At 48.4% G+C, this 22,355-nt stretch overlaps 1 protein-coding gene and 1 long non-coding RNA gene across 2 annotated transcripts in view; one reads left to right on the top strand and one right to left on the bottom strand.

Moving 5' to 3' along the window:
* LOC139054283 (uncharacterized) overlaps positions 1-22,355 on the bottom strand; it is a 79,723-nt gene that overhangs the window by 41,898 nt on the left and 15,470 nt on the right. The window contains exon 2 of the long non-coding RNA XR_011511101.1: positions 18,293-18,413. This is a non-coding gene — a long non-coding RNA (uncharacterized lncRNA). The remainder of the gene's footprint in view (positions 1-18,292; positions 18,414-22,355) is intronic.
* Positions 12,784-17,043, top strand: LOC139054280 (non-structural maintenance of chromosomes element 4 homolog A-like). Its single transcript, XM_070531027.1, has 2 exons — positions 12,784-13,920; positions 15,466-17,043. The coding sequence occupies exons 1-2, from the start codon at positions 13,315-13,317 to the stop codon at positions 15,829-15,831; spliced, it is 972 nt and encodes a 323-aa protein (XP_070387128.1). The 5' UTR covers positions 12,784-13,314; the 3' UTR covers positions 15,832-17,043.

Here is a 22,355-nt window from a genome sequence, read left to right on the forward strand (position 1 = left end):
CAGCTCGCTTTGGCGCTCCCGAAGCAGCCGACGCGGCCGCTATGTCCACGTGATCCCTAATAGCACGTCACGCCGACGGTGGCGCCAGCTTTTCCAGAGGTGGAGCTCGAGGCCAATACACCTGCTCCGCGCGCGTCTCAAACAGTTGAGGAAACCCAAAACAGGCATGGCTAGGACTAAGGTGCATATCCCAGCGGTCGACATCACCAAAGGGCCGTCCAAAGAAGGGATCGCTCCCGGTGGCCGAAAACAGAGGGTCGCCGAGGCGAACCTACCTCAAGCTGTCGGCTTCATCCGCGTCGAAGTCCGTAGCCAGATGATCACGCAAGAACGAGGGCCGTGAAGGGGCCTGCTCCGATGCCATGCCGAAACCGAGTTGTATGCAGTTATGTGGAGATGAGTTTGCACAAGGCGCACCCTACGAGCGGCGGTCAGGAAAGGGCACGACGCTCCTCAACTTTGCAACGCTCAAAGGCGCTACGGCAGGGTTCGTCGACTGGGCGCAGAGAAGGCTCCAGAGCCAGATCGCCAACAAACGCGAGTTTATTCACCCAAGATACATCACAGTGCGACAATCACGGCACTTACGGGCAAAGGCACACCGCAAGCCCGATCAAGTACGCACGGCCGCTGCGCTAGGGCTAACCGTTAAGCGGTCCACCAAGCGCGCGAGAACGAGAAGTCGCGGGAGCAACGGTCATATGCAACCAACTCGTTGCGGGCCTGTGAGCATCTGCCGCGGCGTCTATGATAAAGCCACGGAGGAAGGAAACTAAGGAGAGGCCCTACCCCCTCCGCGCGCTAGGAGAAAAGTGTGGCGGAAATGACGTAGTAGGTTCTCATTTTTTTGCTGTATAGCCACGCCTTTTGGGCCACAATGGCGGCGTTGTTTGAGCGCTCACACGTGTTGCTCTGGTAGGTTTCGTGCCGTGGCAAAGGCGCTGTGTGGGCGGGTTTGCGTTTGTCACCGTGTCTTGTTGCGCTGTGTTACCTGCACCGTGCTCTGCCGGATGTTGCGCGAGCGCGAGCGCTCCGCACGCGAAACCACGCGCAGCGCGGCGTGGTTTCGCGAAAGATGTAAACAAGAGAGGAGGGTGGCACAAAAGGCGGAGCATCGCCATGAGCAACGCCAACTTCCGGCTTCACTTTTGCTTCACAAAGAGTGACGTCAGGGCCTCTCCTTAGTTTCCTTCCTCCGTGGATAAAGCCATGATAACGCCATAAAGCGCTCAGCGGAAGAGAGCTCGGGTGGAGAGGGCGACCGGCGGCAGCCACTCGAGAGGCCAATCAGGGCGTGACGCTCGCGCCGCGATTCGAGCCGGGGAGAGAGAAGCACGGTTTGCGCGGGAAATTAGCTCCAGCGCGCTAGCCGTGTCCGCCATGTTGCCGTAACGGCGGCGGTTCCCAGCATAGAGTTTCTCACTACATTACCTAGAGGGAAATCTGGCACTGCTGCGCTGTGGTATGCATGGGAATGCCGTTATATTGTGACTTCGGCTTGGCATCGTTCTCGTAGAGACAGGACACCTTGAAGACGCGCTTGGCAAGTACCATTCCGTCTGTCACAATGATTAATTTTCTACTAAAACAGCACGTGAAATGCTGTTTTAGCTTTATTATTACGCGAAAACATGTTTTGTTTAACTATGAGAACTTGTTATTGTGTGTACGACTACATGTTACGTAAAAAGTATCAGCGGGCCGCTAAAGTTGGAGGACAGACGACAAGGTTCGCGCTCGCTTTGAAAGAGTTGGTCATGGAGGAAGGAAACTGAGAGGCCCTACCCAGCCCTACCCCCTCCGCGCGCTAGGAGAAAAGTGTGGAGGAAATGACGTAGTAGATTCTCCTCTTTTTTTGCTGTTTTTTTTATTTCTTTGCTGTAGCGGCCCCGCCTTTCGGGCCACAATTAGGCTCTTGCATTTCCCAGGGGGCGCTGCGAAAATGGTGCTAAAAAGCGCCCTCTGTCTTAAAATGGGTCGTACCAAGCTCGGTCGTCTGCTTCGGAAAGCACGTTTACAATATGGACCCGTCACTTTCGGTTGTGTTGTATCACGGCCTGCAGCGAATATCGGGCGCCGAAGATTTTTTTCAGGGGTGGCACGCTGCGTAAAGGCAAGAAATTATGCAGTGCTGAATACCTGTACGCCGTTCAAGAATTAAGCGGCGAAGTTTTAGCGCGGTGTCAATCGCAAGTGAAGCGAGTCACGTACGAAGTGGAATTCTTGCACGCTGCTAGATTCAGGCGCACAAACGCGAGGAAATGCTTGCTATAAATGAATCCACCGTAGCTATAAGCAGACGTTATGTGTACGGAACTGCTCGAGCACACGACGGTGCGCGCCGCGATGTACGAACTGCTCGAGCGCACGACCGTACGCGCCGCGACGGCAGCGGTCTTTCGACATGCCGCGAAACGGCGGGCCTCCTGCAATCGTTGTTGACTGCATGTCGCTAAACAAGTAGTTATGCCTGCGTTGTAGTAGCGGCCATATGTCCCTTTTAGTAACTGGTAATAACTGATGCAATGCATATGAGCTCGCAAGTACGTGCGCATAGCGCTACAGCGCGAGCTCGTGCGTTGCTCACTTGATGTAGCTTTTAATGACAGCGCTCGAACATCGATCGATCTGCTGTAATCAATACTACCTTGCTGCGCTGCCTCAACGTGCTGGCTCAACAAGGATGAGCGCATTTAACTCTCTTAACCTGTGCTGCTCGTAGTGGAGTAGTGAATTGTCATCGAATGAGCCCGACCATTCGTGCTCATTTGCACACACCTGGTCACTTCACCACTTCGCATCGGTCGAATTGTTAATTGTCGCTGTGGCCGAGTCTCGAATCGTGCATTAATAATTGCCAGCCATGCCTGCTGCTATGTCGGTCTGCTGTCGGGACTGTAGGTACAAAAGACCGAACTTTAGAACGCAGATAATCAAGCAAGCTACAATACAGGCGAAGCAGTCAGCATGGCGCGAAGTTTCGCTTACTCAGCGCGACGAACTGCAGCTATGCAGCGCGCCCGACGCTCCACTTCGTGAGGCCTTGAAGGAAAACGGTAGAATCTGATGTTGGAATTCAGGCCTTCTTGTTCATGGCAGCCCACGACGCAGAAGTAATGACGGTGACGCCTTTTCGAGGCTGGTTTAGGTCTCTCCGGATCGACGTCACCGATTCCGTCTGCTCCCATGCATTACGTCCCACGGCACACGGGGAGTCCGTTTTCGTTAAACTATGGGCTGCGGCGAGCTCGCAGCGTGGTCGGCATGGTCTTTGAGAAGTGTCGAGCCTTTTCGCACTCGCAACAGGGCAGAAAAAAAGTGCGAATCGACGCAAAACTCGGCCTAGAAACGTGCTTCGCCACAGCCAGGGCTCAATACGACCCAAGCTGGTACGACCCAGATGTCGTTTCCCGCGCCGCCACCAGGCGCCGCTACTATACCTCAAACTCCAGCACAAGACGCCCATGGTGGCTTTGTTATAGTTCTGTGCGCTCACACGTGTTGCTCCGTAGGTTTCGTACTGTGGCAAAGGCGCCGTGTGGGCAGGTTTGCGTTGCTCTCCGTGTTTTGTAGCGCTGCGTTATCTGCACCGTGCTCTACCGGATGTTGCTGTGGCCAGGTGGGACAGGAGGAGCTAAAGTTCGTGAAATCAACGCGCATACAACGCTGTACGCAATGTACCGCGCCACGGCAATGACAGCGTACGAAGGAATATCCGCGGGATATTTTGCCCTCTTTGGCGGAATCATGCTAACGTGCTAACGATTGTTTCGTATTGCTGGGGAGCGCGCGCGTCCCAGCAGCCCGGTTGCGCGCAGCGCGGCGTGGTTTCGCGAGAAAAGTAAACAATAGAGGAGAGCTGGCCCGATAGGCGGAGCAACGCCATGAGCAACGCCAACTTCCGGCTTCACTTTAGCTTCACAAAGAGTGACGTCAGGGCCTCTCCCGAGTTTCCTTCCTCCGTGCAGTTGGTCGTCTGTTCTTGCTTTTCTTCGCTTGGTCATGCATCGTGGGTGAGTAAATATGTAATATGCCTGAATGGAAACATTTTATGAAGATTTCACTTTGAGAACGCGTTATTTGCGTAGCCATATCCACGTTTTAGACGAAGCCTCTTACAACACCAGCCAACACAAGCCTCGCACACACATATACCGTCATTCCCACGACGGCACGGTGCCCCCTTAAGAAACTCCCATAGACGGTGGCGCCAGATTACCCTCTAGGTGTTATAGTGAGAAACTCTATGGTTCCCAGAGATCGAGCTAGGCACAACGCGCGGGCTGGGGTACGAGGCGCGGGAAGGCACCTCGATGCCCACTACGTCAAATCAACACTTCTGTGCCCGCCGCGATAGCTTTGCGGCTATGGCATTGCTCGAGGTCGCAGATTTGACCGAGGCAGCTGCATTTCGACGTGGGCGAAATAAACGTTCGCGCACTTTGATTTAGGGACGCGTTAAAGAACACCACGGGGCCAAAATTAATCCGGGGTGCGCCCCTACGGCCTGCCTCATAATCCGGTTGTGGCTTTGGCGCGTACAGCCCCATAATCAAATTCAAGGTTAACGCTTCTGCCACGATGTGATGTGCAGGTAATGACAATCCGGTTGTGGCTTTGGCGCGTACAGCCCCATAATCAAATTCAAGGTTAACGCTTCTGCCACGATGTGATGTGCAGGTAATGACAATGCTCAACCCTCTCAAAGGTTATGAAATATGGCGCACAACAATGCCTCAAGCAAATACCTCTCCCTTTGCGTTTTGTGCACTACGCAAACAGCAGTGGTACACTCAATGTAACGTTTAACAACAACTCGCCGCTCTTGTGTTGGACAAAACGTTGAATTAAACATTCGCCGTCAACATCACCGCTAATTACCGTCAATCAAAGCAAACAGCAGAGAAAGCTTCGCTTACATCGATTCCCACGGTGCGGGGGAGCTGCATTTTTTTTTTAGTGTTGTGTGGCAAGATACCACCTGTTGCAAATGGGTCGCAAGCACCAAGGGTAGCGTTGGCCTGGCGGCCTGGGGCACAGCTGGAAGCATCCGAAGGTCCTAGCAAAGGATGAGTCGACTGCTAACAGAACAACTTGTTTATTTTAGCATCGCAAAAGAGCGGCCGGTCAGGTCGACCGAAGTGGAGAAACGGGAGACCACGTTACTCGCCGGAAGAAATCGAAGCCTCTCTCTTGGTGTCCGGGGGCAGCTGCTTTTATACTCTCGGAGTCGAGGGCAAGGAGGAACGGCTCGGGAGAGACGCCCGTGACGGCGGCGCACGGACACGTTGAGACAAGAAGTGACGCATCCGCCGGGCCGACGCCGGTCGGACCTCCTCGCTTCACAGTTGGGGAGCTCCTCTCCCCGAATGCCACGCTTTGACAAGCGTGGGCACCAACATGCACACACATTCACACACACACACGAAGACACGTGGCATTGAAACATGCCTGGACGCGCATAGCAGGAGGCGTTGGGACAGCGCTGAACTGGCCAAAATGTCCGCCGCTGTGAACGAAGCGCCGGCGTCCGTTGCATCCGCGCCGGCATTACCGCACGTCGGAGGCGAAACGTAACAGACCGCCCCGCTGGGAGAAGGTGATCCCGATGGTCAGGGGACTGCATCCGCTGTCCGGAGGGATGTCGCTCGATGATGCTCATAACCGAAGTCAGTCGTCCCTCGGCGTTTCTTGAGCGCAGCGCACAGAGAAGGCCTCGTTCTCACGTTCAGGTTCACACAGGACACTGCAAAGTGACTTCGGGAAAGTTGCCTTTTTTTTTGTTCTCGTTCCCAGCAAGCGTTAGAACTACGCCGAAACTCAACCGTTCAGTCAGCAAGCACGACACAACCCTCACTAAGCCATGCCACGCTCTTTCCCCTTTTATACTACTGCCTAGTTCCTTACAGTAGTTTAGCAGCACTCAGAACGCGTCCACAAATTGGAAAATTGCACTAGAAAGCACGTCATGACTTTGAAACACTAAACAAAAGCAATATGTTAAAAATCCTGCCTCAGGAAGAAAAACATCAGTAACAAACAACTTTGAGGCTGATTCCTACGTTAGGGGCCTCGACTTAAGCCATCGGCGTTACCGTTGAGACTCCCCTTTTAACGCGATAGCGTTAAGGAGCTCGTGTCGCAGAAAAGCCGGTGTCGTCGGCGTCGGTGTCGGCGTTTGCGGCGTTGACCGTGAGCGATAAATCACGGCAGGCGCTTCATAAATAAAAAGCAACTTCCAAGATTGGCCCGGTGGGAATCGAACCAGGGTCTCCGGAGTGTGAGACGGAGACGCTACCACTCAGCCACGAGTTCGATGCTTCCAAGCGGTGCAAACGCGCCTCTAGTGAATGCGGTGTTGCCTTCGAAACGAGCCGTGGAAAGTTATGCTGCGGTGTATATCGGTAATTATGAACATGTAACGTACAGAAGTCACAATTACACGACTTGCGAAGTGCGTTTCCGCTGCATTTCTTCTGCGCTTTCCGCACACGCAGAGCCATCTTGCGGCAAACACAGAAGACCCCCTCCTCTCAATGTACGGCGCTGTCCCGACAGGAGGCGCGCCGCGCGCGCATTGGGACCGCTGCCAGGCGCGTCGCGGGACTCCCTCTCCCCTGACGACGCTTCGCCGTGCTCCCGGTCCTTTCTTTAGATTACTATCTATCTCTCTGCCCGTGCCGATCGCGACGTTTGGCTGGCGTAGATCGTTTGCCCTCCGAGACACCGAGTTCTTTGGTTCGTTCCGTTCGCTCAGGCGCACGTTTCTTTGCCGCGCCGAACGCTGCGGTGCTCGACGCTCACCGCGTGATAGGTGGGCGCTAAGTCCGATGCGGGGCGCATCGTAAGTGATCGCTGTGCCGTAGCGCATTGTCTTATACCCCTTGGCGGGTCGACGGGAACGCTGTCGCGTCCCACTCTTGAAGGCGAAGCTTAAGCGTCCTCCAATTTTTTGTAACGCACCTCAAAGGAATATTGTTGCAAAGCGAGGCTCCAGCGCAGGAAGCGACCATTTTGGAAGAGATGGTCTGCAGCCATTGGAGAGGGCAGTGATCCGTCTCAATGATAAACCTCGAGCCGGCTAGGTTGCATGACAATTTCTGAACGGCCCACACTAGACACGCACACTCTTTCTCGGTGGCGCTGTACGCCTGCTCATGACTGGTCAGCTTACGATTAGCATACAGGACGGGGTGTTCTGCTTCTCCATTTTCCCGTTGGCACAGTACAACGCCCATGCCTCGCTCACTAGCATCGCACTTAACAACGAACCCTTTTGTGTAGTCTGGCGATCGTAGCACAGGCTGGCTTGTTAGGGCGCTCTTTAGGGCGTTAAACGCTCTTTCCCTCCTCTCGTCCCAGACGACTGTTTGGGGCTCTGTCTTAGAGCATCCGTCAGGGGAGCCGCGATATCAGAGTACCTGGGGATGTACCTCTGATAGTAGCCGGCGACACCTAAGAACGACCGAATATCGGTCTTCGTGCGCGGTTGCGGGAAGTCTCGCACAGCGGCCACCTTTATTTCAGAGGGGCGGCGACGACCCCGTACAATCACGTGACCGAGGTAGACAACCTCGGCCTGTGCTAACTGGCACTTGGGAGCCTTGACTGTCAAGCCCGCTTCACGCAGGCGGGTTAGCACTGCCCGCAAGTGTGCCATATGCTCAGACCAGGATGTGGAGAATATCGCTACGTCGTCTAAATACGGTAAAGCGAATTCTTCCTGTCCCCGCAACACTTTGTCCATGAGGCTTAAAAGCTGTATGGCGCGTTCTTCAAACCAAAACTCAAAACTTTAGGACGGAATGATCCCATTGGTGAAATGAACGCCGCATACCTACTAGCCTCTTCTGTAAGTGGAACCTGCCAACAACCCCTGACAAGATCTAGTATGGAAATAAACTGAGCGCTACTAACTTTCTCAAGGCGCTCCTCGATGTTAGGGATCGGATCAATTTGATCCTTAGTGATGGAATTAAGCCTGCGGTAGTCGACGCAAGGACGAGGTTCCTTGCCCGGTACCTCAACTAAAATCAAAGGGGAGGTATAATCCCTCTCATCCGCCCCAATAACACCGAGCTGTAGCATTTTCTTTACCTCAGCCTCCATAATATCGCGCTGGCGGGGTGACACCCGGTACGGCTTGGATCGTACTGGCTCTGGGGAGGTAAGTTGTATTTCATGAGTAAGGACAGAAGTCCTACCAGGCATCTGAGAGAACTGACCTTGAAACTCTTGTAAGAGCTGGTGTAGTTCGGTTTTCTGCTCAGGCGACAGCGGTGCTTTACTGATTAAGTCACTAATGACTTGATCGGTGTCTTCCCTGTTCGTCACTGAGCCATATCCCGGAAGCTCGACCGGAAGCTCTTCGGGAACGTTTACCATCAAACACACCACTGCTTCCCGTTGTCTATAGGGTTTGAGCAGATTACAGTGGTAAACTTGCTGTGCTTTCCGTTTTCCTGGCAGACTCACCACGTAGTTAACGTCCGACAGTTTTTGAACAACCCGTGCTGGGCCCTCCCACTGCACGTCGAGTTTGTTTTTTAGCGATGGGCGCAATATCATTACCTCATCGCCCACCTCAAAACGACGGGCCCTGGCTGTCCGATCATAATAAACCTAGGCCCTCTGCTGGGCCTTTGCCATTGCTTCCACCTGACAACTCCTGTGCCCTTCTTAAGCGTTTGAGGGGCCTAAGCACGTACACTACCACGACTGGGTCATCGCCCCTGCCTTCCCACGAGTCTCGAAGCATGCGAAGCGGAGACCGCAGCGAGCGACCGTACACCAGCTCAGCTGGCGAAAACCCCGTAGCCGCATGCGGCGCGGTCCTTAATGCAAACATCACCCCAGGCAGACACAGCTCCCAGTCAGTTTGTTGTTCAAAACACAATGCTCTCAACACGCGCTTCATGACGGAGTGGAGCTTCTTAACGGAATTCGACTGTGGGTGGTACACTGAGCTGTGTAACAGCTTTACCCCGCACCTTTCGAGAAAGGCTGTCGTCAAAGCACTAGTAAACACTGTGCCCTGATCTGACTGGATTTTCGCAGGAAAACCAACTCGCGCAAATATGGACAGTAGTGCACTGACTATCTCAACTGAGCTGAGTTCTTTAAGAGGCACTGCTTCAGGGAACTTTGTCGCTGGGCAGATCACAGTCAAAATGTGTCTGTACCCCGTGGTTGTTACCGGCAGAGGTCCCACTGTATCAATAACGAGCCGTCTAAAAGGCTCCGTAATGATAGGTACCAACTTCAACGGCGCCATCGATTTGTCCCCTGGTTTGCCCACCCGCTGACAGGCGTCACATGTCCTCACAAAGTGTTCTGCGTCACGAAAACACCCTGGCCAATAGTACTCTTGCAAGACACGGTCCTTAGTTTTCTTAACTCCTAGGTGTCCGGACCACGAACCCCCATGCGACAAGTGCAACAGATCCTGACGGTAGCACTGAGGCACGATCAGCTGATCGAACTCCACTCCCCTGCGGTCTAGATACGTCCGGTACAGGACCCCACCTCTTTCCACAAAACGAGCATTTTTCTTGGCGATACCTTCCTTGACATTGCAGCGTATGTTTTCTAGGCTGCCATCCTTTTTTTTGCTCGGCTATCAAAGCCGACCGGCTGACTTTTAGCAACCTATTAAGTCCATCTGACGTAGGCGCGATGAGCAAATCTGCTGATAGCTCTTCTAACTTTCCCGTGTCGGGCATTTCTTCTCCAGTATCTGGTGCCTTCAACGCTACAGGCTCAATTTTATTCAGTTCGGACGTGCTCTGAATATCAGCTTGCTGCGCCTCCAACCCTTTCTCATTGTTCGACAACGTCGGCCCCGCAACTACCGCCTTTGCAGCGAGCTCCCGAACTCTCGATCTGGTTAAGGCCTGAACGCTAGCCTCACCAAACAAAAGCCCCTTCTCGCGCAGGAGGTGATCGGACCTGTTCGAAAATAGGTACGGGTACTGGGGGGGCAGCATAGATGACACTGCGGCCTCCGTCTCAAGTGCTCCGAAAGGTCCTTCAATAAGCACTTTTGCTACGGGCAGACACACGCTATGAGCTTCCACGGCTTGCTTGATCCATGCGCACTCGCCCGTGAACATATCGGGTTCTACGTAAGAGGGGTGAACTACATCCATTGCAGGTGCGGAATCACGAAGCACTCGGCACTTTTTCCCGTTCACGAGGAGGTCTCGCATGTAAGGCTCGAGAAGCTTCATGTTCTCGTCAGTGCTGCATAATGACAAAAACACTACTTTTGTTTTTGTTTCCGGACACTGCGCCGAAAAGTGACCCGGCTTCTGGCACGTATAACACACGCGCGCTTGCCTCGTGTCGAACCGCTTTCTGCATTCGGCTTCGGCTGCCGCCGTCTCCTTACGTTCGCTCGGACTGCTTTCACTCGCATCCGCACTACGTGTGTCCCCCCCTTGCTCTCATGGGTGTGAACTTCGGCCTCTCAAACTTGGAGCCAAATTCACCCTTTTGGCCGTCCTTAGCTCCGCGAGCCCGACGCGTCACAAACTCCTCGGCTAGCTCGGCGGCTGTAGCCACCGTACTAACGTCTGGCCTATCCAAGACCCAGTACCGCAGGTTCTCAGGTAACCGACTATAAAACTGTTCCACCCCGAAACACTGCAGAACTTTCTCGTGGTCACCAAACGCTTTCTCTTCTTTGAGCCACTCCTGCATGTTTGACATAAGCCTGTAGGCAAACTCGGTATATGACTCACTTCTGCCTTTCTCATTTTCCCGAAACTTCCGACGGAACGCCTCCGCTGACAGCCTGTACTTTTTTTAGCAGACTCGATTTCACTTGGTCGAAATCCTCAACCTCCTCTGTTTTCAAGCGAGCGACTACGTCGGCCGCCTCGCCGGGTAACTAAGTGAGCAAGCGCCGTGGCCACGTTTCCCGAGAGAACCGCTGCTTCTCGCACGTTCGCTCAAAGTTAACCAGGAACAAACCAATGTCCTCTCCAAGCTTAAACGGCCGCATCAGGTCAGTCATTTTGAACGATACTCGTTCTCCTGCACCGCGTGCCTGACTTCCATTACGAGCGCGTTCCATCTCTACCTCGAGACGCTTCATTTCCAAAGCGTGTTGACGGTCGCGCTCCTCTTTCTCTTGTTGATTTCTCTCTTTTTCTTTTTGCTATTTACGTTCGCGCTCCTGTCTTTTTGCCGTCTCCCTCTCCTCAATGGTCTCAAGGCATTCCAACAGCTCATCATCCTCAGCTTCTAACTCAAGAATAGCCCTTAGCAGTTCTGGTTTTCTGAGTTTGTCTGAGACATCCAGACCCAACACTCTTGCAAGCTCCAGCAATTTCGGTTTGCGCAACGACTTCCAATCCATGGCTGCTCTGAATGCTGCTTTCTCTACTGCCTACTATTGTCTTGCCGCAAACTAACCCGGCAGCAACGACAAGCACAATTACCAGCTCTGTTTCTGACACTAACAAAAGCCTGGCAAAACTCAGAAGAAGAAAGTCCCGCACTCACCAAACCTCGCATCCAAGAATTCAGCGTAGTCGTTCCGCTGCAGGCAACCAGTCATCACGCAGGGCTCGTTGCACTGCTCCCGGATGGTCGTTGTGCTGCTCAGCATACAGTCGACCGCATATCTTCGCTGCTGGCCTCCGTTGTCGCGATCTCGCCGCTGGCAACCAGTTGTTGCAAATGGGTCGCAAGCCCGAACGGTAGCGTTGGCCTGGCGGCCTGGGGCACAGCTGGAAGCATCCGAAGGTCCTGGCAAAGGATGAGTCGACTGCTAACAGAACTTGTTTATTTTAGCATCGTAAAAGAGCGGCCGGTCAGGTCGACCGAAGTGGAGAAACGGGAGACCACGTTACTCGACGGAAGAAATCGAAGCCTCTCGGCGTCCGGGGGCAGCTGCTTTTATACTCTCGGAGTCGAGGGCAAGAAGGAACGGCTCGCGAGAGGCCCGTGACGGCGGGGCACGGACACGTTGAGACAAGAAGTGACGCATCCGCCGGGCGGCGCCGGTCAGACCTCCTCGCTTCACAGTTGGGGAGCTCCTCTCCCCGGCTGCCGCGCTTTAACAAGCGTGGGCACCAACATGCACACGCACTCACACACACACAGGAAGACGCGTGGCATTGAAACATGCCTGGACGCGCATAGCAGGAGGCGTTGGGACAGTGCTGAACTGGCCAAAATGTCCGCCACTGTGAACGAAGCCCCGGCGTCCGTTGCATCCGCGCCGGCATTACCGCGCGTCGGAGGCGAAACGTAACACACCCAAAGGGTGTAATTTTTGCCTAAGAGTGTAGCTCACGATCGTCTACTAATCCACGCTGTCGTCTGCATGATCCCGGCATGCTCTACATGGAACACTCCTGACGTCATACACAATATGGCCTGTAACTGAGGAGGAGGTAGAGTCTTCCAGGCAATTAAATTAATTTGCAAAAATCTGTGCAACTCTCAAACCTGCTTTTTTGAGGACATAACGGAAGTGTTCAGCGGAACGTACCCAGCGAATACAATCGACATCCGTTTACATCGGAAAACCGCTGGCGTTTCCCTTAAGGCACCTTTATCCATGTTATCCACCTTAATTTGCCCTAATCCACTTTAATCTTCCCTCCTAATCCACTTTAATCTTCCCTCATCCACCTTGAACCAATCAACTTTGCTAATCATTAATAATCTCTTGTACTCGGCTGGACATGCTTTGGTTCGCTTCCGGCCTTCCTTGGGCCACGTGATATTTTCTGTCCCTCACTGCGCTACCTTGAAACAGAGATCTACGGCTTTCGCCTTAATAAGGAGGAAACTTACGACCGCTAAGAAGGCCGAATGTTGTCACGTGCCCGAACGCAAATGCTTCACGTGCATAAGGAATGCCAAGACTTTCATGTGACCAGGCGTTCGTTTTTTATTGCTCCTTCTGTACTTAATTTTAGTGTTCATGCATAAAAAGAGTCAACGAGATTAACGGGACGCAACTGCGGGAGCCGGGAAGACGTCATACAGGGCAATTACGCGGTGTACAAACTATGTATATGACGTGTTTTCGGCTCATAAAATCGCTTTCGCCGCATTCAACCCGCAAAAAGATCGCCTTTAAGATCCGCTAATAATATCCAGACGCGCTTGGCGGCCCAATGACCCAATCTAAAGGGGAAAGCCGAATCGACATAGACATCCTGCTGGCGTCAACAGACGTAACGTTAACGTTCCGTGGAAGGCGGGAACTGCATATTCTATGCTTGCATCGCCTGGCAGTTTTGACTTTGAGATCTTTGAGCAAAAAGAGGTCGCAAGTACCGTCACTCTTGCGCGATGTCACGTGCTGTGAGTACCGACACATCTACACCTACGACATCTACACTCTCCAACAGTCCGAGCCCGGTGACCATGTCGCAGGCGTCAGACGCCGGCGGGTCCGAACCGCAGGGCAGTTCCGGATCCCAGGATGCCACGCCAGGGCACAACCTGCGCCACGCGTACCGCACTGTCATTGACAGACAGGTGGTTGAGGAAGAGAAGCTTCCGGCCAATGATGCTCTGCTGACGGCGGAGGACCTCTTCAAAGACGTCACCCACGCACCGGAGGCCGTGCTGGACTCTGACATCGTCAGCGTTGCGGCATCCCGAGGACTTGAACAGGCCGCCTCGTTGCCATTGAACCTGAGTATGTTCGAGCCGGAACATCTCGCAGCACGGGTCCGCGACCTCGTGTTGGACACGTCCGACTCGCCGACTGGTCCGCTGACAGAGGAGGCGTGGGCGAAGCTTGGGAAGCTCGCCGAAGGAACCACGAAGACGAGCCAGCCCTTCTGGTACGTGCACGGCTCGGCAGACGATGCACCGGTAAAGACGAAGCAGGCGCCGGTCGAACGCACGGTGGAAGACACTCCTGACAGGGCGCCGACCGTCCCTCAGCAGGTAACGCGCGCAGTGCCGTCCCGAGAAGTGACCGGTTCGCGAAGCTTTTTTTTTTTTTGGTCTTAGCAATGGAAATGACTAAGCTGGTTGATTATATTTACACCGCACGAACTGGCTCTGCCGAAGAAGGGTGCAACAGACAGAAGCGCCCACACCCTTCTTCGCCATCCTCCAGTTTTGTTCTGTAGTCTTCTAGTCAATGTTCCTATATGGTATAATACAGACTTCAGCGAAGTTTATGGTTACAGTCTACGACTTTTCTTGCAAGCTGGCTTTTGATTAAGTGCTGGCTGACTCTGTGTAAAAGCATTGTGCAAGAATGAAAACAGCTAGCTGCAGATGTCCACATTTCTTCTTAGAGCATTTCGCTACAAAGAATGCAATAACAAAGCAGGCTAGAGTCAAGGTATCAAACAGAATACTGTGCTGCTTGCGCAACCTGTGCCATGTGCATTTCATGAGCATTGTCTCTTAAATGGGCCAGCAACACACAGACAGCAATTTCTTACAGCGAAGCTGTTAAGGGCTACTTTCCCCACTATAGTGTCTGTGTGTGGAAAAAATCTAGAAGGTAGTGCAATTGCTGGCCAACCCGTGCCGAAGGTGACGCAGGCTTTAAGCATTCCCCAAACGTGGCAACAACCGAACTCTCTTGAATCAGGCTAGCTCAGCAGGCCTCTTTGAGGAACTATCTAGCATTGTTTGGGATATCATTGGCCACAGTGAGGTTAGAAGAACTGGTGAGGCTTATACAGTGCTGACTAATGGCCACGCACTCCACTATAGAGGACTTCCAGATAAGAACCAGTACAGAGTAAGATATCTAATCCATAAGGACATAGTGGGCAACATTGACAAATTCTATAGCATTAATGAGAGGGTAGCAGTAGTCGTAATCAAACTTAATAATAGGTATAGATTAAAGGTAGTACAAGCCTAAGCTCCAACATCCAGTCATGATGATGATGAAGCAGATCAGTTTTATGAAGATGTGGAGTTAGCGATGAGAAAAGTACAAACACAGTATACTGTAGTAAAGGGCGACTTCAATGCAAAAGTAAGGAAAAAGCAGGTTGGTGGACAAGCAATTGGCAACTACGGTGTCAAATCTAGGAATGCTAGAGGAGAGATGGGTGGTAGAATTCGCAGAAAGGAATAAGCTTCGAATAATGAACACCTTTTTCAGGAAGCGTAGCAACAGAAAGTGGACCTGGAAAAGCCCTAATGGTGAAACAAGAAATGAAATTGACTTCAAACCCTCTGCTGATCCCAGCATCCCAGATGGTAAAAAAAACAAGCAGATTGAGAAACCTCTCAAATTCTTTAAAGGTTAGAACGAAATTACATTTTTAAAGAAAATATAGTTGTCATACCTTTTCAGTCTAAATTGATTGTTTTTTAGTGTCCCTTTAAAAAAGCTTGTACTAACCAAGGTTGTTAATATTTCCACGATGAATTTGTAATGTACTTCTTACGTGTGGTTGTCTTTGTGGCATTGTTTTGAAAGTGTTCTCATAGCCTACACTTCCTTTCATGTGATTTCAGGTGAGCTCCGTGGAGCAGACAAACCAAGAGACAACAACAGGCCGTGTAGGTGTGATCCACCAGCTTCTGAAGGACTTGTATAATCAGACTGGAGAGCCAATACCATATTTTGAATTTGTACTCCACCCCCAGTCATTTGCCAAGACATGTGAAAATATATTTCACCTGTCGTTCCTAGTCAACGAGGGCCACGCCCGTATAAAGCCCGATGAGTTTTACCAGGTGGTGGTGGAGCCTGTGTTTGGAAACACTAGTGCTGAGCGTGAGGCCAACGAAAGTGGAGTGTTCATGATGACGATGACCATGAAGAAATGGCAAGACGCTGTCAGGGCGTTGAATCTCACAGAGCCTGTGATTCCAGATTAGTTGTATTGTGTGTGTGTCCGTGTCCAGGAATGGTGCCTGGTAGTTCGGAACTGATCCTTTGTGGGCGTTCTTGGTTTCATGGCTCACCACATTAAAGAGGAGATGCTCCTCGAAGCAATTTTTTTTTTTTACTACTTGTATTAGAAGATTCGAAATTCAGTCAAGTATAGAGTTTTCTGTGCATATTTCAAATATGGCACTACTTTTTGTGTAGCTGTTAATAGTTTTAGAGTTATGTGATGCACATTGCCAAAATATAGTCATGTTTATGGGCACCTTTATTATGTAATAAATTTTCACAGAAAGCACCATGCTGTAGCTTGTTTAGCTCTCTGTAGATCGCAAAATTCCAATATCTAGCCGAAAAGTGTGTCCAATTACTGAAACTATGCAAAAAAAATTATAACATTTAAAAAAGATTTGTTTCACAATTCTCTGAAAAGTAACCATGCACTTTCGCAAGTTACTGCTCGGAGATATTGCAATTTCAAGTAGATATATATTCGCACTGTACATATCTTCAAGAGTATGTATGCCAAATTTCGTTACTATAAGGCAATTGTAAGTGTACAAGGCAATTTTCGTGTGATTGTGTCCTAGTTTTTTTTTTTTTTTTTAGTTCCAGTAATTGCACACGCTGTTTGAACAGATATCAACAGTTTGTAGTCTACAAAGAGCTAAATAAGCTACAGCACAAGGCGTTTTGCAAAAATTTATTTCACAATAAAGTGCCCGCAAAATAACTCTATTTTGCCATTGTATAGGACTTGACTCAAGAACTGTAGCAGCTGCACAGAAACTAATGACATATTTGAAATATGCATGAAATGCTCGATAAGTGGTTTGATTTGCAAATCTCTAGTAAAAATATTAAAGAAATGTTTCAGTTTTCATGTACAGGCCATTTGTAATCTTTGCGATGCCATGCCTGTCGGTGCCAGAAGCCAGGTGCCACGTGAGAATACTGACGTGTATTTTTCATGCTTCTTTTTTAGAATTTTCACAAGCACCTAGTGAATGCTAGTAGCCTCGTTTTTGTTCATAGCCTCGTTCTTGTTCGCAGCCTCATTCCTGCAAGTTTACTTTGTTCTACCTCCCAGCTCAGGGAGCCCCAAATGATTTCCAATTCAGTTCAGTCATTGCTGTTTTATATTTACTTCATTGTTCTGCATATATTGTCCTCATTTCAAATAAAGTTAAATATGTTGTTTATTCCTTGTACTGAATGGGAACATCGAATAATGAAACATGTTTCAAGAACAATTTTTCTCTACAAGTGGCAGCAAAGCAAGCGTAAAGTACCAAATAATGCACACACATGCCGAAAGCCTGTAGTAGGCACTGAAATAAGAAAATGCATATGACTTGTTCACGGCAAGCAATCCGAAGAAAACTGTGATGGATTCATTCTCTAAAGCTTCGCAGTTGTTTTTGAATGATTTTGAAGTGTGGCTTAATGCACTACACATCTCTCTCAATGTCAACAAAAGTGCACTCCTTGCATTTCCTTTAGCTTTTTCTGTTTGAATCTCTTTAACGTCTGGTCAAGAGATAACTTCTTCGTAAGAATTGCTAAAATACCTGTGTGTGATTTATACAGAACAGATTAATTCGTATTCACACAATGAGTATATCATGTGTAAAGAAGCGAATGCAGTTTGATTCTTTCAAAGAGTTAGCAGCAGTCATTTTGGAATGCAAAGAGGACTCTGGTGATGATTTATTGCTCGTATGCATGCCCCATTTTTGTAGTTCTGTTGCAGGTTATTCTTAGTGTCCTGCTTGCAAATTATGGCCTCCTATTTTAGAACACGAGGCATTACATTTGTCTTGGCTGTCCAAAATTTGTAGTGATTTGCATTCGGTTTCGTATACTGACAGTCCAAACATTTCTGAACATCTCTGCTTTTCCCCAGAGAGTCTCCTAATTGATTGTGTTCATTCGTAAGCTGGCTGCATTTTTTTTTGTGTGTCGGTGGTCTCGACTACACTGTCACCAGGTAATTCTTGTGCAGAAGCTCTTAAAACCATTAATTACAAGTAATGATCCATGATGTGGTTATCCCAAATGTATCCTACAGTTAGCATTGAATTTGATGTTTCCAAACAATGCTTCACTGCTTAACTTCTAATAAGCTATTTCATAATTAGCTTGTTCGAAGACTACCTTGAAAGCCTTCAAATAAATGCAGTGATAGCCACAGGTATTTCTGTCAATGAAGAGAAGGCAGGAGGAGGCATTTTTTCACTACGGAATTGGTCATTTTCTCTTCGACTGTCTGACTCCACATCGATATTCCAGGTAGAGTTATTGGAGACCACTCTAGCACTACAAGAACTTCCCACGTCCGTTTCTTCAGCTGTTATCATTACCAACTGCCTGCCCGTTTGTTCTGTTCTGTCAATGCCAAATTCGTCTGCCATTCTCAGAGAATTTCATTTATCTATTCCCAACACTTACGTCTTGTCCGTTTGGTATGGGCGCCAGGTCACACAGGCTTAAAGGAGTCAGCAGGTGCACAGGCGGCATCCCTTATGGTACTGGTCCTGAGGGTTCTGCAAACTTCCGATATATACCGCTGCTGCAAGATTGAAAAAATTTCTGTTCATAAGAACATGCAGAATTATTCGTCCTAAACAACACTGATTGTCAGCACTTTAATTCCTACAGGCACAGTGGATGCTGTTGCACAAGAAAATTTTCAAGTTACACTTACTAGACTGTGTTGGCTAATGCCACTGCTTAATTATTTGCACTGGTCTGGTTTGGCTCCTTCCCTTGTATTTTATTGCAATGCGGAGCATTTCCTTGAAGAATGTAGTAAGTTTTCAAGTCAAAGCAAACAACTTCTAAAAGGTCCCCTTTGCCCGCTTGGGGTGCCAGGACTAGGTTATTGCAATAGGAACATATGTGATGCCATATTTAATTTTACAAGTGAACCAGAGACTGCCATGCTAATTTTCTTTCTTTTTTTTTTTCGCACCATAAATGCCCTAAAGTTCACATTGCAAACGATTATTATACCTTTAATATCTTTACAAAACCAGCCTATAGTTTTTTTTTTCCCTACTACCACTCGATTCATGGCCTATTAGCGGTGAGAAGGTGGAGTGGCACCCTCTTGTGAGCCAGGACACTGGTAGCTCTAGCTCACTCAGCTGACACGCACACGTGTTTCGTGCATTTTAGACACTGCACTGACACAAGCCATGCCCTATGAAGGATGCTTCGGCTGCTTGTTGCTGTCACACCTGAAGTGCAATTTGATTTTTCCCAAAACCGTGCGACTGGCTTACTTATTGGAAGCTACAGAGTAGAAGGGGTATACTGTTCTTGCAATGCAGAGGGGCGCTGTGCAAGTATGTAGATAAGCGTTCTTGAAGTAACTGCAAATTCAATGTGTAAACATTTGTACGGTATCTTTTTCAAAACATGAAGATTCCTTATACTACATAATTGAAGGCAGGCACCTAATTTCATATGGTACAGCAACCTTACCATTTGGTGTGAACATTGCAAATGTGCACGTCAGAAGGATACTGCCTGCAAACCTTCCATAAGATTCTGTTGGTCTGATGAGCTGTTCTAGTCAAATGTTGGCAATATTAATGTATAAAAAGTAGAGCTACACATGCATTCTTAAGTTACTTGCTACTACTGTCTCAGTTCTCAACAGCCCCTTGGAATGATTGCTTAGGGCTCTTTGTGCGAATAAAAGCTTTGTGTTCTAAGAGGAAGCTTTAGCTCGAGGCCAAGTCCTATTTAGGTATTCAAAGACATGTAAAACGCAGAAAAGTTTTCGTGAGACAAGCACTGGACTTATTCAAATGAAATTTGTTCCATTTGGGAAAAATTTGGGAAAGATAGAAGCATAAAGTTTACAAATCCATAATCCGGCACCAAAGTAGGATATCGTGGTTCTGTAATTTGCATACGTTAGATTATCTTAAGCTTGCAAATTTATACGTAAATTTATAGCATATGTGTCATTGTCACAGTGTTCATGAGGGTATTGGAAAAGTCCTACTTGCAAATTAGCCGTATATTTCAGAGTGGCATAGGATACATAACTTTTGTAAGCTTTATATGTATTAAGTTCAGTTTATGCAATTGTGATGGTTTTTTATTGCTGAGTTAGAGTTGTTAACTTGATGCTTACTAATGATGCCTTTTGAAACTCAATACTCTTTAGATTTGCTGCTAGCTACCAGCATTTAATAATGGCCTGCTATAGAGGTCTGCCAGACAAGAAGCAATACAGGGTAGGATTCCTAATCCATAAGGATATGGTGGGCAACATTGACGAATTCTACAGCATCAATGAGAGGGTATCTATAGTCGTAATCAAACTTAATAAGAGGTATAGATTAAAGGTAGTACAAGCCTACGCTCCAACATCCACACATTACGATGAGCAAGTAGATTAGTTTTATGAAGATGCTGAATTAGCGATGAGAAAAGTGCAAACTCAGTATACTATAGTAACGGGCGACTTCAATGCAAAAGTGGGGAAAAAGCAGGTTGGTGGACAAGCAATTGGCAACTACGGCGTCAATTCTAGGAACGCTAGAGGAGAGATGCTGGTAGAATTCGCAGAAAGGAATAAGCTTCGAATAATGAACACCTTTTTCAGGAAGCGTAGCAAGAGAAAGTGCACCTAGAAAAGCCCTAATGTTGAAGCGAATTGAAATTGACTTCATACTTTCTGCTGATCCCAGCATAATGCAGGATGTAAAAGTGATAGGTATTTATTTATTTCACAATACTGCAGGCCCTCGTCGGGCCCATGCAGGAGTGGTTACAACATGGAATACAGTACCGAAAAAAAAAAAAGAGTAAAAGCGAAATTATTGTATCCAAAACAAAAAGCATTAACATGCACAAAAATGAACATACTCAAGAAATACATACTCTGCTTAAATGAGCGGTTCGTGAAGAAGGAAAAACAATGTTTACCATAAGTATGGATCGACAAGAGGCTGCATATGAAATACAGGTAACTTCAGTTATTTATCGCCATTCAAATTCCAGATTCTCAATAATGTCAATAAATGCGTTGGCAGATGGGCAGTTTACGGCTTTAGAGGGTAGCATGTTCCAATGGGAAATAGCGTGTGGGAATAAAAAGTACTTGTGAGTGTTATTATGGCTGGCATGGTGCCGTATTGATATATTGATTCGTTCGGGCAGAAAGTCTGAGTGGCGCTTGAATGTATGTTGCTTGTGGTATTCGATAGGAGCTGTGATAAAGCAAGTATAGAAATTTTATACTCGAAATCATTCTATGTTGAGCCAGTGGTTGAACGTTCACCTTGACACGCAGGTTCATAATGCTCGTTTGACACGAATATTGTGAATACATAAATCTCAATGCTAAGTTCTGTATGCGTTCTAGTTTGTCGTTTAAATACTTCTGGTGCGGGGCCCAAATAATATCAGCATACTCTAAAGCAGGTCTAATGAGGGTTCTGCATTTAATTTAACACTCGGAGATGTGTTCCTAAGTTTTCTTCTCAAGAAATGTAGTTTACCTAGTGCCTTGTAATATATGTTATTTATATGAGCTTCCCAATTTAATTTCGTTGCAAGAGTGACAGATCCCAGATGAGTGACCTCATCAAATTTTCTTAGTGGTATATTGTTTATTGGGTATGTAAACTGAAGCGCATTTTTCTAGTGTGTGGAGGAGATACTGGTAGTTTTTGTTGCATTCAGTTTCATACCCCATTTGTTGCACCAATTTTGTATTGCAGCTAACGAATCGTTTAGTTTTACCTGATCCTCTCTGGTATTCACTGTTATGTACACTATGCAATCATCGGCGAATAGGCGCATTTGAATAGGCGGCTGAATGCATGAATGAATATCATTATGTAGATCAGAAATAGGAGGGGCGCAAGAACCGAGCCTTGTGGTACACCAGAAAAAACTATGTAATCAGACATAATATCATTCATAGCTATGCATTGCTTTCTGTTTTCGAGGTAGTTCTTGATCCATGATAGTGTTTTCTCGTGTATACCAATGGCAGTTCGTTTAGTAATGAGATCTGGATGAGGAACGACATCAAAGGCCTTTGAAAAATCTAAGAAAATGGCATTATTTGGCTTCTGTTATTGCGGCAGCTATATCATGGGTTATCTCAGCTAACTGAGTAATAGTACTTACACTTGAATGAAATCCATGTTGCCAGCTGTATAGTACGTTATTATTCTCTAAGTGCAATATTATGGCCTTATAAATAATATGTTCGAACAATTTACTGGATGCACATGTTAATGAAACAGGTCTATGGTTACTTACGTTGAGTTTAGAGCCAGATTTGTGCACAGTATTACTTTGACCATTTGCCAGTCGTCGGGTATCACTGAAGGTTCCAAAGATTGCCTGTAAATTATGTATAAGTATTTTGGCGTCCAAACTGCACGTTTTTGCAAAAATCCGTTTGATATAAGATCAGGGCCACAGGGTTTCTTTACATCCAGCTTTTGCAAGAGTCGAAAAATTCCTTCTTGGTCTATAT

Source organism: Dermacentor albipictus, chromosome 1 (genome assembly GCF_038994185.2).
Source record: "Dermacentor albipictus isolate Rhodes 1998 colony chromosome 1, USDA_Dalb.pri_finalv2, whole genome shotgun sequence".
In the NCBI taxonomy this organism is placed as follows: domain Eukaryota; kingdom Metazoa; phylum Arthropoda; class Arachnida; order Ixodida; family Ixodidae; genus Dermacentor; species Dermacentor albipictus.